This window comes from Cervus elaphus, chromosome 10, assembly GCF_910594005.1.
Source record: "Cervus elaphus chromosome 10, mCerEla1.1, whole genome shotgun sequence".
In the NCBI taxonomy this organism is placed as follows: Eukaryota; Metazoa; Chordata; class Mammalia; order Artiodactyla; family Cervidae; genus Cervus; species Cervus elaphus.
Genome location: NC_057824.1, coordinates 50092594 through 50118939, shown reverse-complemented (window position 1 = coordinate 50118939; position 26346 = coordinate 50092594). Strand labels below are relative to the sequence as shown.

Here is a 26346-nt window from a genome sequence, read left to right as displayed (position 1 = left end):
TTTAAATATGAGCCAAGAAAGAGGTGCTCTTATCTGTTACTGATGCAAACATGACTGTCTGTGGTGTGTGTGTCTGTATGTCTGCCTTTGTATTGCACTGTATCTCCTTAATGTCTCTGTGTCCTCATTCCTGCCATACTTCTGAAATGAATATCCTTCTTAACTGAAAATGTTGAGGCTCCCTAATTTACAATTTTATTCATATGGAATTTCAAGGGATCTCAATTGGCTAAACAATCTCAACAAAGAACAAAGCAGGAAGATTAATACTTCCCAATTTCAAACATTATTACAAAGCTACAGTAATCAAAGCATGGTACTGCCATAAGAATAGATAGATCAATGGAATCGAATTGAGAGTACAGAAACAATGCCATACATCTCCAAGCAATTGATTTTCAACAATGGTGCCAAAAACTATTATATGTAGGGAAAAGAAACTTTTCAACAAATTGTGCTGGGACAGCTGGATATCTACATGGAGAAGAATGAAGTTGGACCCTTGTTTCATAACATATACAAAAATTAATTCAAAATCAAAGACCCAAATGTAAAGCTAAAACTATAAAACTTTTAGAAGGAAAGGTAGATGCAATCTTCATAGTCATGGATTAGGCAATAGTTTCTTAGCTATAACACCAAAATCATAAGCAACAAAAGACAAAAATTGATAAACTGGATTTCATCAAAATTAAAAACCTGTGCATCAAAGGACGCTGTCAGTTAAGTGAAAGACCACCCACTGAATGGAGAGAATATTTGGAATCATACTTGTGATGAGGATCACACAAGAAGAACTCAACAACAAAATTACAAACGACCCAATTTTTTTTAAATGGGCAAAGGATTTAAATAAACATTCCTCCAAAGCAGCTGTACAAATGGCCAATAAACACATGGAACGATGCTCAACATCATTGGTCATTAGGAAAATACAAATCAAAACCACAATGAAATATCATTTCACCCACTAGGACGGCTAGAATTTAAAAATCAAACTGGGAAAAAAGATAATACCAAATGTTGGCAAGGATGTGGATAAATTGGAACCCATTTACACATTGCTACTAGGAATATAAAAGAGTAACTAGCACAACTGCTGTGGAAAAAGTTAGACAGCTCCTTAACAGGTTAAACAGAAGTGTTACCACATCCCCCAGCAACTTCACTCCCAGGTATTTACCAAAGAGCCCTGAAAATATGTATTCACACAGAAACTAGTCCATGAATGTTCATGGCACCATTTTTCATAATAGCCCCAAAGTGGAAACAATCCAAATGTCCACCACCTCAAAAATGAATAAATAAAATGTGGTATAGCCATACGATGAAATAATACTCAATCATAAAAGGAATGAAGTACATGATGCTAACTGAAAGATGCCAGTCAACAAAAGACCACATACTGTATGATTCCATTTGTATGAAAAGCCCATCCTAAGAAAATTTGTAGAGACAGAACGTAGATTAGTGGTTGCTTATGTCTGAAAAGGTATGGGGATTTGGGGGTAAAAGCTAAGTATTTTAGGGTTTCTTTTTGAGTTGATGAAATGTTCTTAAACTGTTGGTATTATGGATACACAACTCTGTGACTATACTAAAAGTCATTGAATTGTATACTTCAGATGGGTGAATTATATGGTATGTAACCTACACCTCAATAAAGCTATTTAAAAAGGAACATCACCCAAGTGCTCGGGCCTGGTGCACTGAGAAGACCCACAGGGATGCGGTAGAGAGAGAGGTGGGAGGGGGGATCGGGATGGGGAATACATGTAAATCCATGGCTAATTCATGTCAATGTATGACAAAAACCACTACAATATTATAAAGTAATTAGCCTCCAACTAATAAAAATAAATGGAAAAAAAAAAAGGAACATCATCAAGGAGAAATTCAGAATGATGTCAGTTGCTTTTTTATTTCCTTGGTCACTTGGCTGGGCTCTGGCTATACAAGATACCGGATTCTTTACGAAACACTGTGTAGCAGAAAGAAAACATTATTATTTTGATAGCTGTTGCCAGAGTGTCTGGGGAACCAGATGTCTTTCCTTTGGAATAAACCTTCCTAATATACTGGAAGATCCTTTCGATTCCATTTCCAAACCTAGGAACCTCTCATTGTTGAGAATTTGAGGGCAAGGAAGAACTGAGAAAGGAAGTGTTTCTGCAAAAAGGTGGGAGCTGGGAAGCTTTTGGACCGAAATGACTTGAGAAACTCAAGAAAAAAGAAGCCTGATATTCAGCGTTAGATTACCTACTGAATCATACTGTGATATAAATGTCCCTTACTATTATCCCTGAATCAACAGTAGTGATTTCTGTGTTATACTGAGGACTATGAATTTAAAAAGCAGTCATAGTGATCTTCCAAAAGAGTGTAGGCAAGTGTTTGAATACATCAAATCTACTATCAAAGGACCCTGGGTTATATATGCATGAAAAGCCAGGGTTTCTGAATAAGATTTATGCAGCAAGACTGGAGGCATTTTTGATTACAGGACTTCAAAGGTGGGGGGAGCAGAGGATGTGGACAGCTGGAAACAGGAGGACACCCATTGAGACAGGAAAGACGACTGTCCTCCGCAATAGGAATGCCAGCTCGGTGGTCAGTATTTAACGTGCAGGACAGGGAAAGGCACTGTTTTATGGAGGCTTCCGCTGGCCAGCTCTGGAAACAAGCCTGTGAAAGCTGTGATGCTGACACCAGGGAATTCTGGTGAGAAGGCACGACAGGACTCTCCAAGGAAAAGCTTCAGACACCAGGTCCCACACCCCGCCACCGCGGCTCTTGGGTTCACAACCACACCCTTTCATTTGCCATGGAGGTAAACCCCCACTCAATGGATGTCTGGGCCAAGAGCTGATCACTGGGTTTCCTTCACAGCGGAGCCAGGAGTCTTCATAACTCTGCAAAAGCTGAGACTTTTTCTAAATGGGAAGAGACCTAACGGAAGGGCAGGAGGTAAAATGGGCTGAGCACTCTGGCCATGATTCATTGGAAGGAACCATCCAGCTGTTGGGTGGTCAGGACACACTTGCTGAGAACCTGCTTTTCTACTTTATAGCGTGGGGGCGTTGTGCTCCCCAGAGGGTGAGGGACCCACCCTGGGGGACCTTCAGGACCCGTTCATCAGGGGCGGGCAGAAGGAGGGACCTCAGAGCCCCTGTCACCTGCTTCTCCAGGCCGTTCTCTTATTTCCACCACCGGGAAGTTATCCGTTGGTGCCTTGCGTCTTTTGACACTCTCTGAAGTCGGGGAGTAATTAGAAGAGGGGGATTTGTGCCTCCAGATCCTCCACCATCTCCCCAGGCCCAGGAGGACAAGCTCCAAAAGCGTGAACAAGAGACAGAGCCCCGTGACCCCAAACATGGTCTTCAAGAAGATGGTCTTCTCAGAGGGGCGGGAGCGGTAACAGTTGGTACTACCAAGGCAGGGCTCTAGACGACACACAAAGGAGGTGGGCATCGTGAACCCGTACAGGTGGTACTGCCCCCCCAAGGCTGCCCCCTCAAGGGCCAGTCGCACCCCCAGCTGTGCCACATACGCCCAGAGCAGCCTGGAGCTGCCAGCGCCCGCGGCCTCTCCGCCCTCCTCCCCTTGGCCGCTCAGCGTCTCCTCTTCCGTCTTCCCCTTTTCCGGTGCCTCCCAGTGCCAGATGACGTGATACAGAATGAAACCCATGTAGAGGGCGCTGGGCACAGCCACCAGCGTGACCTGGAAGGCCCAGAAGCGCAGCGGGGAGAGGGGGTGGAAGGCGTCGTAGCACACCGTCTTGCAGCCCGCCTGCTGGGTGTGGCACACGAACTCGCTCTGCTCCTCGCCGCCGCCGAAGACCCCCGTCCCGCCGGCGGCCAGCAGCACCAGGCGGAGCCCCAGGAGCGCGGGAAGCAGGAGGCGGCCCACGGCGGTGGGGTGCCGGCTCTCCTCCGCGGCCACCCGCCTCAGGAAGCTGCCGCACATCCTGTTAGGAAGCAGAGGACACGGGTGAGCGTCGGGGCGCTGCGCGCCGGGCCCCCTCTTCACTCCCGACCCAAGGACGGGTGACGCAGGCTTGCTTGTTCCTCCCTGAGAACCTGGTTGATCAGATACCACGAGCTGAATGCACCTCTTTACAGTTACGGAGGCATCTCTCTAAAGTACTAATAGTGAGTGAGTGGGACTGTGGCCTTCTCTTCTTCCCCGCTCCAGTGCTGCTGGGAATTCTGGTGAGAAGGCACGGCAGGACTCTCCAAGGAAAAGCTTCGGACGCCAGGCCCGCCCACCCATCCACCTGCCGTGGCGCTTGGATTCGCAACCACAGCCCTTCATTTGCCATGGAGATAACCCCCCACGCACTGGATGTCTGGACCGAGAGCTGATCACAGGGCTTCCTTCACAGGGGAGCCAGGTGTCCATACCTCTGCAGAAGCTGAGACTTTCTCTAAGTGGGAAGAGACCTGAGGGAAGGGCAGGAGGGGAGAGGAGCTCTGGGCCTGCGGGGAGAGGAACTCTGGACCTGCGGGGAGAGGAGCTCTGGACCTGCGGGGAGAGGAACTCTGGACCTGCGGAGAGCAGAGCCTGTCTCTGTCTCTCTTTCCCTCCCTTCCTCTCTCGCTTCCCAAAGGCTGAATAGTCAGAGTCCTCTGAAAACCGCTGCCTCCCCAGGTCGGGTGCTCCTGTCCTTGTCGTCGGAACAAAATCGGCGCTGCCCCCGGGAGGGGTGTGCGTTCCTCGGCCGCCGCCCTCCTCCGGCTCCAGGCCCCCAGGGGCTCACAGGCGGGTCAGTCTGGCCTCTGCTCCCCTCACCGTGGGGAGACGGAGACGAGGTTGGGTCAGGGGGTCAGTGGTGATCCAGTGAACAGAGCGAATGTCGACGCTTATGTGGTCTGATGCTCTGAGCAGCTTAGGAAAGGAGACCACTTGGAAGAAGAGCCGGCGGAATCTGCTAGTTAAATGTCACGGGGTTCGGGCCAGAGCCAGAGCTGACTGGACAAAATTCGAAACTCGGCTCTGCTTCCTCATTGCTCCTTGGGCTTATATCTCCCTTGTGGTGAGACGTGACTGGAGTCGAGGACAGGCTGCAGAAATCCTGCAGTTCTCGGGACAGAATGCCATCACACCGTGAGGCCAGTTTGCCATCTTTCATCTGTGCCCTCTCAGCAGCCCTCAGCATCCACCTGCTCTTCCTAACTCTCCTCCATCAGCCCAGACTCTCACACACCTAGTTCCCCTCACCCTCAGGAGACCGTGAGAAGCTCTTATTCCAGAGAAAATAGAGACTGTAATGTGAAACCCTGCAGCTACTTTTATCTTCACAGTCACATCCTGCTGTAGCATCTTCGGGAAAGAAGTGTCTTTCCACTTGTCCAAGGCAACCCTCCCTTTCAAATCTGTGTCCCTGGGTTACTCCTTCCATCTTCTTTGAGGATTTGACCCCAAAATTACCTTTCCTGTAATTCCAACCATCCTTGTTTCCTCTCTGACTTTGAACTTGCTTCAGTTTCTTCCTGTTAAGTCTAATATTAATAATCTGAATTTCTATGTTAACACGGCAGCAACTGCGACATACCTAATTTCTCTCATATCAACTATTACAATACCCAGAGAGATGCACAAAGCAATCTTAAATGATTATTAGTGTTATAAACTATAGATAAGAATGGGCCATATGCCAGAACTTAGGGAGAATGGTCACTTCTGTGCAATCAAAAGAGACATTGAGATGCTTCCAAGAAACAGTTCTGAGGGCTTCAAATGACCATCCACCAACTGTGCGAAGCCGTATTTTGAGCCACTAAGAATCAGAGTCTGAACCTCTGCCTGCCCCCTAAGTCCCTGTCTTTCTTCTTCATCACAGACTGAAAACTCCAAGTGTATCAGGCTGCTGAAAATTCTTTTCAGTAAAATTTTATTTTTTCAGTAAAAATGTATTTCCAGTCTCTAGAAAGATGCAAAACTGGTCCCATGATTAAAGATGGCAGACTGAAGATAAAAGGTTATCCCCTCTCATCCCTAACACGTCTCAAAAATGAGAGTAAATGGATCTTTATGAGTGCACCCACTACAAAGAGAGTAGGAGAGAGAGCATCAGATTGATCTTTGAAGGCAATAGGAAAGATTCTGGAGAAAACTAAATCAGCATGCTAGAAAGCACACTGGATAATTCTTTTAGAATTCAAAGGAAGAAGATGAATAATTGAAAATAATAAAAGGTAAATAGATATGGATCAAAATCTGTTTGTAATTTGGAAATCAAGACAGCAGTATAAATCACTAGATGTTTTAGATGGGAAAGCTTAGTGAAAGCTTTCCTTAGAAAGGAGTGATTTCTTCATAAATGTTTCAGTTTTGTTTGGTGACTGAGCACAGCAGACCAAACAAGAGGTCACGTTTCAAGGCTGGTCCTGGGTTTCTCAGCCTCCGCACTGTTGACATTTGGGGCCTGTCTCTTTGGTGTGGGGCCTGTCTCTTTAATGTGGGGCCTGTCAGAGGAGAGCTGTCCCATGAGCTATAAGACCTTTAGCAGCGTCCCTGGCCTCTGTCCACTAGATACCAGCAGTGAACACCAACCCCCCCCCACAACAATCTCAAGGCATTGCTAAGTGTCCCCTGGGGTGCAGATCGCCCCAGGCTGAGAACCACTGCTTCCGAGTAGCACTGATCTATCACCTGTTCCCTCTTGGCTTCAGTTACCAGCTCGTAAAGCAAGACGTCTGTACCAGAGCATCTCCAAGGGCTTTTGCAGGGCATAATCATCGGCCCATTTCCAGGTCCTCCTGTGACGATGCCTCCGGCCCCTCCCACTGCTGAGTTCAAAGGGTCCCAGCACTTGTTGCTGCGGGGGGGGGGGGGGGGGGGGGTGCGGGGGGGGCGGGGCGGGTGGACTGAACTCCCAGGGTTTCTGCCTCGGGCCCTCCAGCAAGTCACCAGACTAAATGCTAATTTAGTAAACACTCAGAAACTCTCAGCCTCATCTCATTTCAAAGTGCAGGTCCAGCACCCTCCAAACACACATCCCAGCAGACCTGGGATTTAACAGAGAGCAGCCCCGGCATGTTCCAAGCATCAGGAGTTTGAGTGGTTTCCAGAAGCCCTGCCTCTGTTCTCTCTCGCCCATGCCCACCCCAGACCCATAGCCAGACAGCCAGATGTTCTCTGGGAGGCTCTCAGAACTGAGCTGAGGCCTCCAGGTTTCCCCACAGATGGAGAGAACAGGAAAAAGCAGGACAGGAGGACTTGCCTGAGCACCCCTGCTTTGGGCGCCCTGCCGCGTCCTTTGCACCGCGGCTGTTAGCACCAGGACAGGGCTTCTTCTACACGCATTCTGGGGCCTAGAGGGTGTAGGCAGTAAACATCCTGCCCCATCTTCCTGAGTCTGCAGACCAGGGGAAGTTTCCGAGAAACTGGAGCCCAAATATAGCCATCCCTCCTCCCCTGCTTTCCTGGGACCCCCTGCTTTCCCCATCTATTCCAGCCATCCTGCCCACCCCTCTCATTCTCTGAGACCTTCTTCCTCCTCCCAGAAACATATCTTTGCCCACAGGGGGTCAGAGACCCCAGGCCAATCAATGGGACCTAGGGAGCTGAGGGCTCAGCATTGTTGAGAAAGTTCAAGAGACCACTCTGTTTCTGGGAGGGGAGAAATAGTTGGCAAATCAATTTATTCAAGAGGGGGTTGGCAGGATCTAAACCCTGTCAAGACATTAGAAGCAGTTCCTATGAGCTCAAGAGTTGGGAGAACGAGGAAAGCCCAGAGTTTGAGGAGATTTTCAAATATATAAACATATTTTTTTTAATTCCATCATGATTTTGTTAAGAATTTTTCTGAGCATCTCTTTTTTGGGGGGAGAGAAAAATTCCAGGATTCCACAGGGGGCAGAAGCCACCTCTGGAGAGAGTTAAGACTCAACATGGTCGTGAGGGAAGGATGTCCACTGAGGCCAGCGCTGGGCCCAGCCCCCTGCCACCAGCTCACCCCACCTGGCCTTGAAAACATTCTAGAGCTTTTGCTAAAGGGTGGTTAAAGGTGCAGCGGCCCTGGCATCACCAGGTATGCAGAACCTCAGGCCACATCCCAGGCTTAGCGAGTCAAGTCTGAATGTTAATGCTATCCCAGCGTGGGCGTGAGCAATAGAATTGCAACTGCGCGGCCCAGAGTCCGGGCAGCCCCCTCCACCACCCCGGGCCCTGGGCCAGCCCAGCCTTGCGCTGCCCCAGCACTCACCTGGACGCTTCGAGCCAAAGCACCCACAGCAGAGGAAAGAGGCAGACAGAAGAGTCCTCAGGCCCGAGCCCGCAGGGTCCTCGCTCTCCCCCAGGCCCTGCCTCCCTCCACCACCCACTCCTTCCCCCACCCCTTGTCATTCCTGGCAGCCTCGGTGCAGGGTCAAAGAAATGCAACCAGAGGGGCGGGCAGCCCAGCTGCTAAAGAGTGGACTCTGGAGAACAACCGTCTGTTGTCAAGGGTGAGGGGTACATCGTCTACGTGAACTGAAATGGGGAGATCATCCGAAAGGGGGTAGAGGCTTTGGTGTCTTTTCATTGCGGGGGCTGGCAGGCAACAACAGAGAGCATTCCATACGGTTGTCTGGGCTGGGAGAAATAGCACGGGCCTCCCCCATAGCCCGATGGGCGTCTACCTGCTCCCTGGGAGAATTCCGACACCTCAGTTCCAGATACCGCCCCTGTGGAGATGTGGGGCATTGTGCCACTATTTTTAGCATTTAATATTATTACGGAGAAGTTCAAGTCCAGCTTGATAATCTTCACCTTTTAAGTCATTTGTTCTTTTTACAGTTTGCCAGATGATTTTTTTTTGGGGGGGAGCCCCACACTACATGGCTTTAGGGATCTCAGTTCCCCAACCAGGGATTGAACCCCGGCCCTCTGCAGTGAGAGCATGACGCCCTAACCACTGGACCATCAGAGAATTCTCACATGAATGTTTTACTTTTGAAGCCTGTTCACTCCTCGGGGGATACTATTCAGCAGGACTTAAGAAACCTCTCACTGGCTCTCTTCTGTTCACATCTGGTCCACAGGAAATACTGATGCGTCTCTAGGGCCAAAAACCTCTGGGCACATAGGCCGTATCCAACGCAACCACACCGCCTTCTGTTCATCTACTGGATATCCTATCTCTTGCCTCTCTGATTTATCAGTCCAGAGTCCACGCATTGGACTCTCACTGGGCATGAGAAGCAGGCAGGAGGCAGCAACTTCTCGCAGCCCTTTCCATTGGGAAGAACTAAAAGCACATCTCTTTCCCAAGTAGCTTCTCTCCAGGGTCTTCCCTGGTGATCCAGTGATTAAGACTCCATGCTTCTACTGCAGGGGGTGCAGGTTCAATCCCTGGCTGGGGAACTACTAAGATCCCACATGCCTCACAGCGTGGCCAAAATAAAAATTTAAACTGAAGATAACAACAACAACAAAAGTAGCTTCTCTCCAGAGTTAGCCCTCTTTGCCTTTAATTTCCAACAATTCTGCCAAACTTAGATGTGGGCATAGAGATTAAGAGTGATATAACTGCTGTTCATTTGGTTTTCCTTTGAAATACTGCATCTCAGACTAGTAATCGCTTTAGAATGTCCTACATATTGCATTTTCCAAAACATTGCCTCTTGAAATCCCAGTCCAAATTTCCAATATCTTCTTACACCAACATTTATTCAGTGCATAATAAGTGATGGATATTATAAGTGCTAAACGGTTAATAACTCATACTTCATAACAACCTTATGAGGTACATACTACTAGTACCCTCTTATACGGGAAAGAAATAAAGAACAGAGAAGTTGAGTAACTTATAAAAGGTCAACTAGCTAGTGAATGGAGAAGCTGGGATTTGGATAAGCAATCTGGCTGCAGATAGCAAACCCCTAAACTCTACTATGCTGCTAGGCTGGTTATATTTCAACTTACCAGCCTTTACAGACCTATTAATCCATTTTCTATTCCTATGAATTTGACTACTTTAGACTCTTCACATCGGTGGAATCATACAGCATTTGTGGCTGGCTTATTTTACTTAGCATTATGTCTTCAAGGTTCATTCATGTTGTAACATCTATCAGAACTTCAGTCCTTCCTAAGGTTGAATAGTATTCCATTGCATGTATGTAGGTGCGACGTTTTGTTTGTCCATTCATCCACTGATGGATTGTCAGGGTGTTTCCACCTCTTGGTTATTGTGAGTACTGCTGCTATGAACATCGGTGTGCTAAACTTTTTTCTTCTTGAAGTACAACCTTTGGTAGTTCTACCAGGGAACTGTTTAGGGTTAAACTCTTTTTTTTTTCTTCCTTTTTTTATGGAAGTATAATTGCTGTACATTATTATATTTTCAGGTGTATAACATAGGGGCCATGAAGCCAGGAATGCAAGAGTTCCCTACTTTTCCAGACTTTATAGCCTGACTTTGGTAAGTCTATAGATTTACTTTATAGACTTCACCTGTGGCGAGAGCATGGCAGAGTATGCTGTGATCCCACGTTGCATACAGGCCAGGAAGAGAAAAATCGGAGTATGTTTTGTAAGATTCTTATACTGTGTGTAATGGTCTGATATCCCTTGCAGGTAAACTGCAATAAGATGAAAATGTAAAATGTACAGTATTATACAGTCAAGAAAGGATTGTAGCTAATGGGCAACCAAGGAGACAAAGTAGAATTATAAACATATGATGAGTTCATCCAAAAGAAGGCAGAAGAGGAAAGAGAGGGAACAAATAAAGCAGATGAGACAAATAGCAAACAGATAGCAATATGGGAGGTTTGAATTTAACCATGTAAATAACCACGTGAGGTGTAAGTGGTCAAGCCACTTCAATTTATAGGCAGAGAGACAGACTGAGTAAAAAGCAAGAGCTACTCACATGCTAAGTCCAAATAACCCACTTTATCATTTCCTTGACTTATTTGTGGCTGAGCTGGGTCTTCGCTGCTCGGCAGGCTTTTCCCTAGTTGCAGCGAGTGGGGGCTACTCTCAAGCTGTGGTGCTCGGGTTTCTCACTGCGGCGGCTTCTCTTGTGGTGGTCCGCAGGCTTAGCTGCTCTGCTGCATGTGAGAGCTTCCTGGATCAGGGATCGAACCCGGGTCTCCTGCACTGGCAGGCAGATTCTCTACCTGTGAACCACCAGGGAAGTCCCTAACCCACTTTTTTAATTTCACATGTGGATTAGAAGTAAAAGGATGGAGAAATATACTATGCTAACACAAAGGAAAAGAAATCCTGAGGGGCATTATTAATATCAAATTAAGTTTCATAGTAAAAATATTACCAGGGATGAAGAGGTCATTACATGATTATAAGGGATCAATTCATCAAACCCTAAACATTTACACTCCTAATAACAGAGTTAGGTGACTAGCAAGGAAACCAAGGTCCAGAAAGTTTGAATCACTTTGAAGGTCACTCAGGCAGCTAGTGGAAGAGGCAAGGTGGGAACCAAGGCTGGCTCTAGAGTCCGATGTCCCCTCCGCTAAGCCACATCTCAAGAAGGAGCCACTGTGTCAGGGGCCTTCAGCTCGTCTCTGCGGATGGCATGTGGTCACCTCCCGGGAAAATCAGACCTGGGAGCCCACCTTTCGGGGCCTCGCAGATGGTCCAGACCTAGTGACCAAAGTCCTTGTCTAACTGAAGAGGGGGTGGAAAGTGGGGAGAAACGCAGGACTCAGGGAACAGGCACACTTTTCAAAGTTGCCTGGGTTTCTCCCGATTCCTCAATGGCTCCATTTATAAATATCCACAGTGCCTCGGGCAGTGTGGGTATCAGGGGAGGAGGTTAAGTTTGGTGCTGGAGGTTGGGGGAGGGGGCTTCTGCCCAATTCTTTCTAAGCTTCTGACAGGACCCTTAAGCACCAAGACAAACTTCTCTTTCACAGTAAGTTTCTGAGGACTGGTGCCAGGAAGGGAGCCCCCAAGGGTGCCGAGAAGTCATCCCACTTCTTTATTCCAGCAGACAAGGCCTTCTTTGTCTCCCTCCTCCCACCAGATGAGCCCGGCCTCCTCCCACCGCCATATGCTGACGAAACATGCCAAGCCCTGGAGCAGCAGGGTGCCCGGGTGCAGGGGTCACTCAAGGGTGGGGCCAGAAGGAGGCCTGGCGTCTCTGCCCCCTCCCCATGGTGGGAGGAGAAAGCTTTCTTCTCTCCCTCCCTCCCTCTCTCCACAGCTGGATGGATCTGTCTGCTTGCAGGGGAGAGGGAGAGGCCACCAGGAAGGAGGGTGGAGGAGGAGTCAGGAGAAGGAAAGACTCGGGTCCACAGCACTGGGCCTGGGAGACTACGTGACCTAGGGAGAAGGCAGATAAGCTGGTCCTGGGATGGTATATATGATCTCTGGGACACAGGAGGTACCACACAGGTAAGAGATGGAGTTCCCAGGGTGACGAGGATGAAGGGAGATCCCAGGTGTGGAGAGCAACCTGTCTAAACCCAAGATTCCTGAATGTCTTGTGATGAGATTCGTATGACTAGTGAGGCAGTTGAATAAGAAAAGTAATAAACGAAAAGAACATATAAAAGTAATAACCATCAGCTCCATTAAAAACAAAAAGTTGTGTGAGAAAGTAAAATGATTATAGCTCACTATGCAGCAGAGCTGTGAAGGTATTGCAGTCATAATAATGAAAATAATGAAGATCTAACCTAAATTCTCAAATAAGGTATTTATTTTGGGAGGACGGATGATGGGAAATGGACATGTGTGGTGAAGGCTAAGAAAGGATGAAGGAAAATCATCATTTTCCAGGATGTTGACTTGATAAGGAAACATCAAGAAAGCATTGAGAGACAAGGAGGTAAATGTCTTCAAAATAACCAGCTAGAAGATATAAAAATCACTGTGTGAAAAATAAGGGGAAAATATTTTTTACAACCATGTGACTTTGCATAAATCAAACATTGAAAAAAAAATCCTTGTGGTCTTAAGCAAAGAATTGTGACTGAAAAATAATTAACAGAGAAAGGGAAGAATTGCAAAAAGATCATGTAATTGGAAGTAACAGTGTGGAAGATCTCAAGTGCCACGAATAAGACCCAATTCAGCCAAATAAATAAATATTTTTTAAACAGAAGAAGAAGAAAAAGGCCTACATCTGGATTCAGTCCTTGTCCTGAGCGCCCCAGGGAGACACTGGCCTGGATAAACGCCACGGTCCTATAGGTCTGTCTCAGAGCAGTGTTTCTTCTCACACCTTACTCGGCAGACAATACATGGAAATGCCATCATGGGGGTTCCCTGGTGGGCCAGCGGTAAGACTCTGTGCTCCCAACGCAGGGGGCCTGAGTTCAGTCCCCAGTTAGGGATCCATATCCCTCATGCCGCAACTAAGAGTCTGCATGCTGAGACTAGAGATCCCGCGTGCTGCACACAGACCCAATGCAGCCAAATAAATAAAGAAATGTTTAAGATAATAATAATTAGTCATGGAAGAGGAACCAAGTAACTCAGAGGGAAATAACACAGCAAGTGCTATTTCAAAGCAACTTCTGACCTTTGAACAAACAAAGAATAACATGACAGGAGGAAATTTTTAGATCAGTGAGAAGATCCAGGGCCCCCGTGAACAGGCCAGGGCTGAGGCCAATTGGAATGTGAGACCCACGCCACCTACACGACAGGCGACGCAGGCCAGGGTGGGCAAGGGGCGGAAACCTCAGAAGACCTGAGTCCTGGCCAGCGGTGGGGACAAGGAGAGGACACACAGCCACTCAGCCAGCCAGAGAAGCTTCCTGGAGAGGTTCGGATTTCAGGGGAAGCCCAAGACAGCTTGCCAAGATGAGGCAGAAGATTGTTCCTGACCAGTGAGACAGCCGAGATGTGAGGGCGTCAAGATCCTGACAAAGGGAAGCAACCCCAGGGTGGGGCAGGACCATCGGCAGAGACTGGGCACTGCAGGGAGGAAGGAGGGGCCCGGAGAGCCAAGTGTGGTCCTGCCGCGGCCACCTCCTGCCCACCCAGCAAAGACCCACCGACGGATTCCCCAGCAGGTGGGACCATCGTCAAGTGCAGCTGAGGATGTCCCACCCCAGGAGGGGCTCGTTGCCACAAATTACCTCCTTCTCAACAGTTTCTCAGCCATTTTAGAAGAGCATGTTGCTCTGTATTTGAGGGACCCTGCTACAGACAGCCCATCAACCCCCAGGAGTGCATGGAAAAACCTGCATTTGCATGCAATGGGCTTTCTCTGTATCCTACGTTTTATTTTATGCATTAAACATTGTCTTGGGAATTCTCTGGTGGTCCAGTGGTTAGGGCTCTGCACTCTCGCTGCTGAGAGCTTGGGTTCAATCCCTGGTTGAGGAATTAAGATCTGCATGGAGCAGCAAAAAGAAAACAACTTACCTTGAAGGAAATTTTTTAATTTATTTTATCAGTCAGTAGAGCTGCTCAGTCATGTCTGACTCTTTGTGACCCCATGGACTGCAGCACGCTAAGCTTCCCTGTCCATCATCAACTCCGGGAGTTTCCTCAAACTCATGTCCATCAAGTGGTGATACCATCCAACCTTCTCATCCTCTGTCGTCCCCTTCTCCTCCTGCCTTCAACCTTTCCCAGCATCAGGGTCTCTTCGCATCAGGTGGCCAAAGTATTGGAGTTTCAGCTTTAGAATCATAAAATTTCTTTTATAAATAAATAAAATCTTAACATTAAAAAATAATAATTATCTTGAGAATAACTAGCAAGGGAGTAGATGGCTATGCTGTGCTGGCTTCGTCACTCAGTCATGTCTGACTCTTTGTGACCCCAAGAACTGTAGCCCACCAGGCTCCTCTGTCCATGGGGGCAGGACAAGGCAAGAATACTGGAGTGGGTTGCCATGCCCACATCCAGGGGAATCTTCCCAACCCACGGATCGAACCCAGGTCTCCTGCATTGTGTGTGGATTCTTTACCATCTGAGCCACCAGGGAAGCCTGAGTAGATGGCATAAAAGGCTAAGAACTGCTGACCTAGAGGGACGGGTGTGCAGAGAACACAGGCTGGGACAGAAAAGACACGGTCAAGGAATGTGCCTCGTTCCTTGGACACTGGGCGCCCATTGGATTGTGGCCCCAAAACTCTGACTCGAGCCTCCCTTTTGCTTTTACCATCCCACTGCCCAACCGCTCGATCCGTTTCCACCCAGTCGGGCTCAGTGCCCCTCAAGTAGGTCTGGTGCCATCTCTTTTTGTCTTTGCTCGCGGACCCATTGATCTGTTTCTCTAAATGTTCATTGATTGTCTTCTTGCTGCCAGGCACTGCACTGTGCAACGGGTCCTGGGAACACGTGTGCTGGCACCAGACGCCACAGCGCGGCCCAGGGACATCACGCAGGGGAAGTTGGCTGCCCCGCTGCCCCGGGAGCCACCAGGACCCCCAGGACTGGTCGTCTGCTGCGGCTGCTTCTCTGCTTCACTGACCCCTGAGTCGGTGTCCGGGGAGCGAGCAGCTGCTCCCCTGGGCCCGGGCCGCATGCACCTGTTCTGCTGCGGGGGGTGCTGCACAAGGGGCTTCTGGCTGTGCCCGCTTCCCTGATGGAAATGCTGGGGTTCCCCCAGGCATAGAAGGCCGGGAGGCAGAGCTCTGGCAGAGCAGCGGGGGTTGGGTGGGGTGGGGTGGGGGCCGCACCCTGGCTGGGATCTACCCAGTCCCAGGCTTTTCCAGCGGGGAGGGGTGAAGCGTGGCTTGGCAATACCCAACCCCCCCTATGAACCCCGGGGTGGGGATGTCAGAAGAGGCTGGAAGGGTGACACGCCCCAGACGTCTGCCCCTCGCCTCACACACACCCAGCCCACTGGCATTCTCCCACCCTGGGGTACCCAAGGCCCTGGTCCCCAGATCAGCTGTCTCAGCTCTCGGTGTTCAGATGGTCTGTAGACTCGCCGAGCACAGACCCACCCGCCTGGCCTGTGCACCCTCCTCTCTCTCTCAGCCCTTTCTGACGCCTCTCACTGGCCTGTGGATTCCTGCCCCTCCCTGGCCCCACCCCGACCAGGCTCGGAGCCCAGCCATTCCCAGAACTACACCTGGCTGTATTCTCCATGTTGTCTGCAGCAAGCTCCCAGGACCGGGGAAGTCCAGGACCTTCCATCTGGACGGTCAGCACAATGGTACCTGTCCTGCTGTCCCTGCTGCTGCTTCTGGGTCCTGCAGTCCCCAAGGAGACCCAGGCTGGTGAGTGGGGAAGCAAGGGGTAGGTCTGGAGAAGAATGGAGGGGAGGTAATGAGCTGGACAGATGGGCTCAAGAAGGGGCCCAACGTGGCTGGGATTCTCAAGTGTACAATAGGAATGGGTGTCCCAGGCTGTTCACTAGCTCAGCTCACACACTTCCAGAAGCACTCAGGGAGCCTCTGGACTCAGGCAAAGTAAGACCTTAAGGAATCGGAATCTAAAACTCTTACAGGATAAACAAAACTAAGACCCAGAGAGGTGGAGTGACCTGCCCAGGGTCACACAGCCCGAACAGAGCAGCAGCCACACAAGCAGAACTTCTAATCCCTTCCCTCGCTCTGACCACTGGATGGATCTGAGACTCAGGGGGAGAGCGAGCGACCCCAAGGGGCAGATGTGCAGGCAGATTAACTGGAGAGATGGTTCCAGAAGAAATTTCATCCTTCACTCCACAGTTCAGATATTACTCCTCTGGGCCAGGCAGGCGGGTGACTAGGAAAGAGGCCGACTGGAGCTTGGAAGGAATAGAGCCTATTCCATGACAGGAAAATGAGTCTGGCTCTGGCATACAGGATTTCAGGATGAATAAATGTAAGATAAAACCGTGCAAATTTAAAATCCATTACACATTGTATGAGCTGTCAGAAATATGTTTTATGTTAACTTTATAGCAGTCAATCACATTTAGAATGTTAATCACCTTCTACACCAAACTCTGTATCAATCAGGGTTCTCCAGAGAAGCAGAACTAATAGGACTTTAGAGAAAAATATTTATTTTAAGGAATTGGCTCACACAAGTGTCGGGCTGGGTTGGCAAGTCAGAAGCCTGCAGGACAGGTCAGCAGGCTGGAGACCCAGAGAAGAGCTGACATTGCTGTCTTGAATCTGAAGGCAACCTGAGGCAGAATTTCTACTTCAGGGGACTTCACTCTTTCCCCTTGGGTCCTTCAACTGATTAGATAAGACCCACCCACATTATGGAGGGTAAAAGGGCTACAGAGCTAAATGGTCATCACATTTAGAAACTAATTAGCAAAAATAATAGTCGAACTAGGATTCTGCCTCCAACATGATTAACACCCGTGTGAGTTATAGGATGAATTAATTATGGAATCCATTGTGGGAATGCTCCCCCCTCTCCCAGCCTCCATCTCACACCTAAGGGCAAGTTACAGCCCTGGGAATTCTGAGATCCATCCTGGTCTTACCCTGTGCCAAGCTATTCTAGGTCATTTCCTGAGTTTCCTAGCAAATTCTCCTTCCAACACTTTCTAACTACATGTATTTGTCAGGGTAGACTAGGCTATGCTCCAGTAACAAAGTTCAGGGTGGCTTAAACCATCAAATATTTATTTCTTGCTCATGTGAAGTTGAATACAAATCAAGCAAGTCCTCGTGTAAAACTGAAGACACATCAGGTAGTCTCCTCCACAGGATGACTCTGGGGTCCAGCCTGTTTACATCTTGGGATTCTTCTGTCTCATCCTGTGGCCTCCACAGCCATCGCCTAAAGGGGGAGGGACAGATGGAGCAAACCCATTCATGGGGCCTTGGACCAAAAGACATCGCGCCCACTCACACTTCCTTTTGACAGAATTCAACCGCATGGTCCCAATACACCTACAAGGAGGCTGAGAGATACTATCTGCTTGTTTGTCAAGAAGACAAGATGCAGTGAAGGCCCAGAGTGGGCTCTGGACTATCATCCCCAGGGCAGAGGCTGCCCCTTCTCTCTAGGGAGGCCCCGGCCGTCTGCGGCTGGCAGCAGGCGGACAGAGCTGAGGAGGGGGAGGCCCAGGGCCCTCCCTGCCCGGCCCCCTGCTGCCCTGCATCGGGCTCGCCTGCAGGGACGCCACTCCTCAAAGTCCTTCCCCCTTTCGCAGGGAATTACTCTCTGAGCTTCCTCTACACGGGGCTGTCCAAGCCCCGGCAGGGCTCCCCCCGCTTCCAGGCCGTCGCCTACCTCAACGACCAGCCCTTCTTCCACTACAATAGCGAAGGCAGGAGGGCCGAGCCCCTGGCCCCGTGGAGCCAGGTGGAAGGCATGGAGGACTGGGAGAAGGAGAGCGCCCTTCAGAGGGCCAGGGAGGACATCTTCATGGAGACCCTGAGTGACATCATGGACTACTACAAGGACAGCGAAGGTGAGTGGACCACGGGCTGCGGGGGTGCAGGGGCTCCGCTCAAGAGGCAGCCCCGCAACTGGGAGCGGGATGGAAGCAGGCCCTCCCAAAGGAGGATCGGGAAGCACAATCGGAAACACAGACGTTTCTGCGTGCCTCTCCCGCATCCCACACTCACCTGCCTGACTGCTCTCCCCATCCTCACTCCCAGGCCTCAGCTCACACTGAAGGGAAGGCTGAGTCAGGACGAATCCGGGCACCTCTGAGCCCTCCCCTCCACAGCCCCGTCCATCGAAGGCGGGTCCCTCTTTCTGTGCCAGACTCGCCCCTGCCCAGGGATGTGGGGTGGAGAGTGAGGCAGCCTGCAGTGTGTCCCGGGTTCCCGGGGTGGCTGCCCCAGTCACGAGCTACTTGACCGTGGACACACCGCTCGGTTGTCTGGCCTTATTGCTGTTGTTGAGTCCCTAAGTCCCGCCTGACTCTTTGCAACCCCGTGGACTGTAGCCCACCAGGCTCCTCTCTCCATGGGATATTCCAGGCAAGAACACTGGAGTGGGTTGCCCTTTCCTTCTCCAGGGGATCTTCCCGACCCAGGGATCGAACCTGTGTCTCCTGCGTTGGCAGACAGATTCTTTACTGCTGTGCTATCAGGGAAGCCCCCGTTATCTAGGCTATTGGTGGCAGATTGTGCAAGAGGAAGAGCTCTTTAGGCATAACTGACGCCAGGCTGGCCGGCTGACTTTCAGGGGGCGGCGGGGGGGAGGGCGCAGGGTCTCACACCTTTCAGGGAGCATTCGGCTGTGAGCTCCGGGATAACGAGATCAGTGGAGCGTTCTGGGTGTACGCTTATGATGGCCGGGACTTCATCAAGTTCGACAAACAAATCCCAGCCTGGGTCCCTCTGGACCCAGCAGCTCAGAACACCAAGCGCAAGTGGGAGGCAGAGGCCGTCTACGTGCAGCGGGCCAAGGCCTACCTGGAGGAGGAGTGCCCAGGGATGCTGCGGAGATACCTGCCCCACAGCAGGACCCACCTGGACCGCCAAGGTACCCGCTGCCGCCCGTGCCCCGCCCTCCCTCGCCCCGCCCTTCCCTTGCTCTGCTGGGAAAGACCAGGGCTACCGCAAGTGGGCGCCCCGGGGACCATCCCAGGCAAACCCCGCAGCCCCTTCTCCCGGTGACGCCACCGCCCAGCTTGGCCGTGGAGAGAAGGCTGCTGCGGCTGCTAAGTCGCTTCAGCCGTGTCCGACTCTGTGCGACCCCACAGACGGCAGCCCACCAGGCTCCGCCGTCCCTGGGATTCTCCAGGCAGGAACACTGGAGTGGGTTGCCATTTCCTTCTCCAATGAAGGAAAGTGAAAAGTGAAAGTGAAGTCGCTCAGTCGTGTCTGACTCTTCGTGACCCCATGGACTGCAGCCTACCAGGCTCCTCTGTCCTTGGAATTTTCCAGACAAGAGTACTGGAGTGAGGTGCCATTGCCTTCTCCAGGAGAGAAGGCAGGTGTGTGCAATGCCTGCTCCACAAGGATGGAAACAGGGGTAGCAGGATTGGCTGGCATGAGCTGAGGCTGGAGAAGAAATTAGGAAGAGGGTCACAGCCCTGAGCAGGGAAGGGCTGGCCAGATGATGGGGTGGATGGACGGAGCCAGAGGCAGAACTAAGAGACAGGGCTGAGATGGGGGGTGGGGGGCACAGAGCCCGTTTTGGATGTTTGAGTGGAGAGAACAGAAAAACATTTGGCCTGTTCACAACTTCTTGACCTTCAGAAGTCATAAATGCTGGAAGCTGGGCGGGGAAGAGAGTGGCCGCAGAGGGCCCATGACGCAGTGGGGAAGGGTCTCGGGAAGGGTGGTGGGGGGCCCCAGCCTTCAAGGAGAAGCCCTGCTCACCCCTGACCCGGGGGTGGGGAGCCGTGGGCAGGGAGATGCCAGGCCCTGGGCATCCACCCCCTGTCCCTCCACAGAGTCTCCCTCTGTGTCGGTCACCGGCCACGCGGCCCCAGGACACAAGAGGACACTCAAGTGCCTGGCCTACGACTTCTACCCGCGAAGCATTGGGCTGCACTGGACTCGGGCCGGTGACACCCAGGAGAGTGAGTCAGGGGGCGATGTGCTCCCCAGCGGCAACGGCACTTACCAGTCCTGGGTGGTGGTGGAGGTCCCCTCTGAGGACCCAGCCCCCTACTCCTGCCACGTGGAACACGGAAGCCTGGCCCGGCCCCTCACTGTCCTGTGGGACCCGCAGCAGCAAGCCCGGTAGTCACCCTTTCTGCGCAGTGAGAGAGGTGGGCACTACGAGCCACTGTCAACATCGTGGGCCAGGCCCAGGGGACGGCGGTGGATTCCGGGTGGTGGATTCGAGAGGGAAGACTTGAATGCCGAGCTCTGAGCCGACTCACGGCCAACCAGTCTTGCAAAAAACCCATTATGTAATCTGCAAAATCAAATCAGCATCATCACCTTATAGAATGATTATTTTTAAACTGCAAAGTGCTGTAGAAATGTGAGCGTTTGTCATCAGTCCTGCCCCTCCGAGCGCTGGATTCACCTGAAATTCTTAGTGTTTACTGGGCGTCTCACCACCATAGCGTGGCCTGGATCACCGGGCCCGGGGGCATTGTTCACGCGTGCCCACTGCTGATGTCCCCAGGGGTCATGAGGCCGTGGAACTCTGCAGTCTCTTTACTACAAATCCAAGCCTCTTCGGTACCTGTTTTCCCAGCAGTCCAGCTCCCCGTAGACACCACCCTTCACTCCAGCTCCCAGCCTTCCCCACACCTTGTTGGCCTGGGGCCACATACTGTAGCTCATTTCAGAGGCTCCATCCATCCAGGACACAGAATCGGCCCTGATGTCCTTGGACTCCCTCCAGATTCATTTGAATGTGTGTGTTTTGTTTTGTTTTAACTGTGTCACCCATCCCCACCCACAGAGTTAAGCCCCAAAGACAGAGCAGAACTCACCGATCTTATTACTAGGCCTCACCTGCCCAGGCAGGCCCTTCCCTCACCGCCCCGCCTCAGCCTCCCATGTCCCACTGAGTCAGTCCTCCAAGCCGAGCTCCTTGGACACATCCTTCCCAGCCTTCCGAATTCTGAGCCCTCTTGCTTACCTCTCTTTCTTGACAACCTAAAATTAAAGGCCATACTCCTTTTTTTTTTTAATACTTTGATCTAATTTAAAAATCAGCTTGCCAAGAAGTGGTTTTTTCATTCTGTGATATCACACCTCCCCACCCATCTCTCCAGTGCAAAAAAGAAAAAAAAAAAGCCCAGTCTGACCAATAGGAGGGCTACAAAGAAAATCCAAATAGTCAAAAGGGAAAAAATGTAGCAATTGATACTGCAACACATTATGAGACTGGAACAAAGCCTAACATGTGACAGGAAGAAATATTTAGATCAAGGAGGAGACCCAGGGTCCAGCCTGAACAGGCCAGGGCTGAGGCCAATTGGCATGTGCGACCCGGCCCACCCACAGCAGGAGAGATGGGCCGGGCTGGACGAGGAGGCGAAAACCTCAGAAGACCTGAGTCCTGGCCAGGCCTGGGGACAAGAAGAGGGCACAGAGCTGCTGATAAACCCAGAGAAACTTCCAGGAGGGGTTCGGATTTCAGGGGAAGCCTAAGACAGCTTACCAAGAAGAGGCAAAAGACTGTTCGTGACCAGTTGGGTGTGAGACAGCTGAGGTGTGAGGGCGGCAAGATCCTGACAAAGGGAAGCAACCCGAGGGCGGGGCAGGACCATCGGCAGAGATTGGGCACTGCAGGGAGGAAGGAGGGGTCCAGAGAGCCAAGTGTGGTCCTGCCATGGCCACCTCCTGCCCACCCAGCAAAGACCCACCGACGGATTCTCCAGCAAGGTGGGACTATCGTCAAGTGCAGCTGAGGATGTCCCACCCCAGGAGGGGCTCGTTGCCACAAACTATCTCCTTCTCAACAGTTTCTCAGTCCATAAGTACTTCACCCCTCTCTGGAGGACTCTTCTGGGGCTAGCTCACCCACTGGAGTGAAGGGATGGCATGCTCCAAGTTAGGCAGGAGACACCAACTGGATATAGGGCTGAAATACTTTCTCTGCTAATGCCCTTTTCCATTTGGCTGAACAAGGCTAGAACTTGCAGTTCCAGCCAATCAGACCTCATGAGTCACCATCAGACATACCAAGGCTATTTCCTTTTAGTTTCCTCCCCTTACCTGCCCTGACCCAGCCTGCAAACCCTCTGACAAGATCGGAAGCCTGAGCTCCGAGCGCGGGTCTGTGCCCGTGTGGCTGGAGGCAAAGGGGCAGAGGATGCTGGGTCCCAGGAGAGCGGAAGGAGGAGAGGAAGGAGGAATGGCTGCTTGGGCTGCATCTGTGCAGAGAACTCAGCGGGAGACCCCGACCTCTGAGAACCAGGCCAGTTTAGTCAAAGCCATGGGAGGCCCCTCACCATCAGGAAAAAGATCGTGGTTAGATGTTTTGCCTGACGGGACGGGGAGAGCGCTCGGGATTCATGAGCAAAGCTCAGTCGAGACCACCTCCCTGGGTTCTGTTGTGCTGCCTTCTTCCCCTTCTTTCTTCTCCTCCGAATCCCCAGGCCATGGGGCCAGCTCTGGGCACCTCAAAACTCACATACCAGAGATCAGGATGGACACAGCACTTTTCCTAATGGAGGAAGAGGAAGGAAGGGAACCAGAGCTCCTGGGAACTCTGCTCAGATTCCTGATACTCGTAAGAGGCCCAGCCAGCTCAGTGTTAAATCCCAGGCCTCGAAGAAAGGTGTGATCGGGAGGCAGGGTTACTTCTCCAGAAAGAGCCGGGCTGTGGAAGGGGCCTGGCGGAGAAAGATGATGTAACCACGATGTGGGCCTTGCCACCCTCCAGGGACTGCAGGGATGAGGCTCCCTCTATGTGAATGCTTTCAAATAAACAACAACATTTACACCAAAAGCATCCGACTCCTCTAAGTTAGGTGTGAACCTCCCATTACTGGTCTCCTGTTTCTCCTCTGCTGTCCCACAGTGCCTCCTAGGCTCACGGCACGGGTCGAGGGGGCTGTTAGCTTCTCTGGACCTTTGAGTACCCAGTCCTTATGTGCAGGATCTTAAGATCCATCATGAGGGTTGGAGTTCCTTCTTAGGCTAATGGGCCACAACTGCAGCTTTCAGGATGCCAGAAGGCCATTTCCGCCCTAGGGTCCAGGCTCAGCTGCAGCTGCACGTAATGGCCACCAGAGGGCACTATGTGTCCAGCTAAGGGGCTGGGAGACGTTCCAGCAACTTTAAGAGCCTGCAGGGCTTGGCAGAGAGTTCTGCCTGAGAGGAGAAAGGAGGACATTTCTCTTCCACTGTGTCTGTTGGTCCCTTTTATAATTCCGGGGTCACCTTACTCCATTTTCGCTCCTATCCTCAGGCATTGCCCCCTGGATGTCCTGACGATCTCTCAGAATCTTGAGTCCCAATTCTAGCACTGTCTTCCCTGCTCCACCCCATCCCTAAAGAAAAGCAAAACCACTTCTCTTCACCATCCTCCTCTCCTCCTCCTTCTGCTCCTTCTTCTCTGGGAGTCTCCTCCCAACTTCCCAAACTAAGACCCTGGGTTCCTGCCCCCTCCCTTTCAGATGAAAGGATGTCACCGAAGCCAGACTGCTCTGACTCCAGCCCTTTCCTCCCCGCAGACTGCATCTGTCTTGCTGCACCTCCCTCGGGTACTCACAGTCCTCCCAAGTCTGCCTCCTTTCCCATCATCCTCAGTGCTCTGACCACACAGTAAGATCATGTCATTTCCCTCTTAAAGACGAGGTGGAAATAACCCAAATGTCCATCGCAGGATGAACAGATGAACAAAATGTGATTTACCCAGTGGAATATTATTCAACTTTAAAAAGGAAGGAAATCCTTACTCAACATGAGTGAACCTGAGGACAACAGAAAAGCTTCGCTTAATCCAGAACTGGCTGTTGAATCCAGAAACTTCCTGCCTGACTTATTTCACTTAGCATAATATCCTCAAGGTTCATCTGTATTGTCAAAAATAGCAGGGTGTCCTTTCTCATGGCTGAATAATCCCATGTCTTAGAAGAAGATACATGTCAATCTTTTTTATCCATTCATCCCTAAGTGGACACTTAGGTTACTTCCACATCTTGACTATTGCAAATAATTTGGCGATGAACAGGAATGCAGGTGTCTCTTTAAGACCCCGATTTCATTTCCTCTGGATATCTACCCAGAAGTGGGATTGTTGGATCATATTGTAGTTTTAATTTTTTTAAAAAACCTCCACACTGCTCTACATAGTCACCACACCAATTTACAGCTTCTCCAGTGGCTCAAACAGTAAAGCATCTGCCTGCAATGCAGGAGACACAGGTTCGATCCCTGGATCAGGAAGATCCCCTAGAAAAGGAAATGGCTACCTACTGCAGCATTCCTGCCTGGGAAATCCCACGGACACAGGAGCCTGGAGTGCTACAGTCCATGGGGTCCCAGAGAGTAGGACACGACTGAGTGACTAACACACCAACAGTGTACCAGGGTTACCTTTTCTCTGCATCCTCACCAGCATTTGTTATCTCTTGTCTTTTATATAATAGCCATTATAACAAATGCGAGGTGATATCTCACTGTGGTTTTGATCTGCATTTTCCTGACGATTAGTGATGCTGAGCATCTCTTCATGTGCCTGTTGGTGATTTGTCTGTCTTCCTTAGGAAAATATCTATTCAGGTCCTCTGTCCAATATACAGTAAACAGGTTACTAGGTTTTTTTGCTGTTAAGTTGTATGAGTTTCTTACAAATACTTTTCTCCCATTCCATAAGTTGCCTTTTCATTTTGTAGACTCCTTTTCCCCCTGAGCAGAAGTTCTTTCATTTAATTCAGTCCCACTTATTTTTGTTTTTGTTGCTTGTGTTTTGGTATCATCCTCAAAAAATCATTGCCAACACCAGTGTTGTCTTGTGTTTTCTTCATTAGGTTTATGGTTTCGGGTCTTATATTTGTCTTTAAACCATTTCGAGTTATTGTTTTGTGAGTGGTGTATGGCAGGGGTCCAGTTTCATTCTTCTGCAGGTGGAAATTCAGTTTCCCAGCACCTTTTACTGGGGAGACTCCTGTTCCCATTGTGCCTTCCTGGCAACCTTGTTGAAGATCAATTGACCTGTCTCGGTGTGGATTTATCTGTGGGCTCTTGATTCTGTTCCATTGGATTCTATATCTTTGTAGGACTGTTTTTTCTATTTCTGTGAAAAATGCCTCTTGGAATCTTGGTAAGGAATGCATTGATTCAATAGATGTTTTTTGTGTGATATGGACATTTTAATGTTAATTCTCCCAGTTCATGAGCACAGGGTATCTTTCCATTTATTTGTGACTTAAGTTTCTTTCATCAGCCTTATAGTTTTCAGCGTACAGATCTTTCATCTCTTCAATAGATTTATCCCTAATATTTTGCCGGTTTTGATGCTATCGTGAATGTGACTGTTTTATCTTTCTTTTCAGGTATTTTGTTGTTAGTGTATACAGTCTTCCGAAGGGGCTGCACCACTGCACAAAGGCACACCAGCCACGCACAAGGGTTCCAATTTCTCCACATGCTTGCTAACATTTGTTGTTTCGTGTGTGGGGGTGGTTTATAGTAGCCATCCTAGTGGGTATAAGATGTCTTCTCTGAGTTCTCACACACTCCGTCTGATCAGCTTTGAAACTGTTCCAAGTTTCCTACCCTTTTGAAAGCAGTAAGCTTTTCATAGGATTCATTTCTGTTAAGAGGCAGACCCGGGCAGCGGAAAGTGCACCAACCATTGCGACACGTACAAGTCCGCGTTCTGACCCATTCGGTCACTGAGAGACCCTGAGCCCTGATCTGCTTTCTGCAGGCCTGTTTATCCTCGTCCTTGGGGGAGCTAGGGTGATAATCCTCTGCGCTCCAAGCCCTTAGCTGAAACAAGCCGGGATACATTTAAGTGGAGTTTGTCTTCCACACGTAAACTCTGCTTCCGATTTGCAAATGTGTTCCTGCGAGCCACTTTGCCGCCCCTGCAGTGGGGTACACGCCTTGGGTGTCGCCAGGTCAGATCCCTCCGCCCACCAGCTTCGGG

At 50.3% G+C, this 26346-nt stretch overlaps 2 protein-coding genes across 3 annotated transcripts; one reads left to right on the top strand and one right to left on the bottom strand.

Annotated features, from left to right (window-relative positions):
• Window positions 1–2604: 2604 nt before the first annotated feature.
• Window positions 2605–8461, bottom strand: GJC3 (gap junction protein gamma 3). The gene is made up of 2 exons (XM_043915257.1): window positions 8210–8461; window positions 2605–3967 (listed from the first exon to the last, which is right to left on the bottom strand). Exons 1-2 carry the CDS (start codon window positions 8347–8349, stop codon window positions 3136–3138), a joined length of 972 nt encoding a protein of 323 aa, XP_043771192.1. The 5' UTR covers window positions 8350–8461; the 3' UTR covers window positions 2605–3135.
• A 6917-nt stretch (window positions 8462–15378) lies between these two features.
• AZGP1 (alpha-2-glycoprotein 1, zinc-binding) lies at window positions 15379–20768 on the top strand. Of its 2 annotated transcripts, XM_043915259.1 has the most exons (5): window positions 15379–15397; window positions 16026–16145; window positions 18029–18289; window positions 19039–19314; window positions 20231–20768. In XM_043915259.1, exons 2-5 carry the CDS (start codon window positions 16079–16081, stop codon window positions 20524–20526), a joined length of 900 nt encoding a protein of 299 aa, XP_043771194.1. In that variant the 5' UTR covers window positions 15379–15397; window positions 16026–16078; the 3' UTR covers window positions 20527–20768. The 2 variants fall into 2 exon arrangements, with proteins under 2 accessions (XP_043771194.1, XP_043771193.1); XM_043915258.1 differs by lacking the exon at window positions 15379–15397 and having other exon boundaries at window positions 15481–16145.
• The last annotated feature ends 5578 nt before the right edge of the window (window positions 20769–26346 follow it).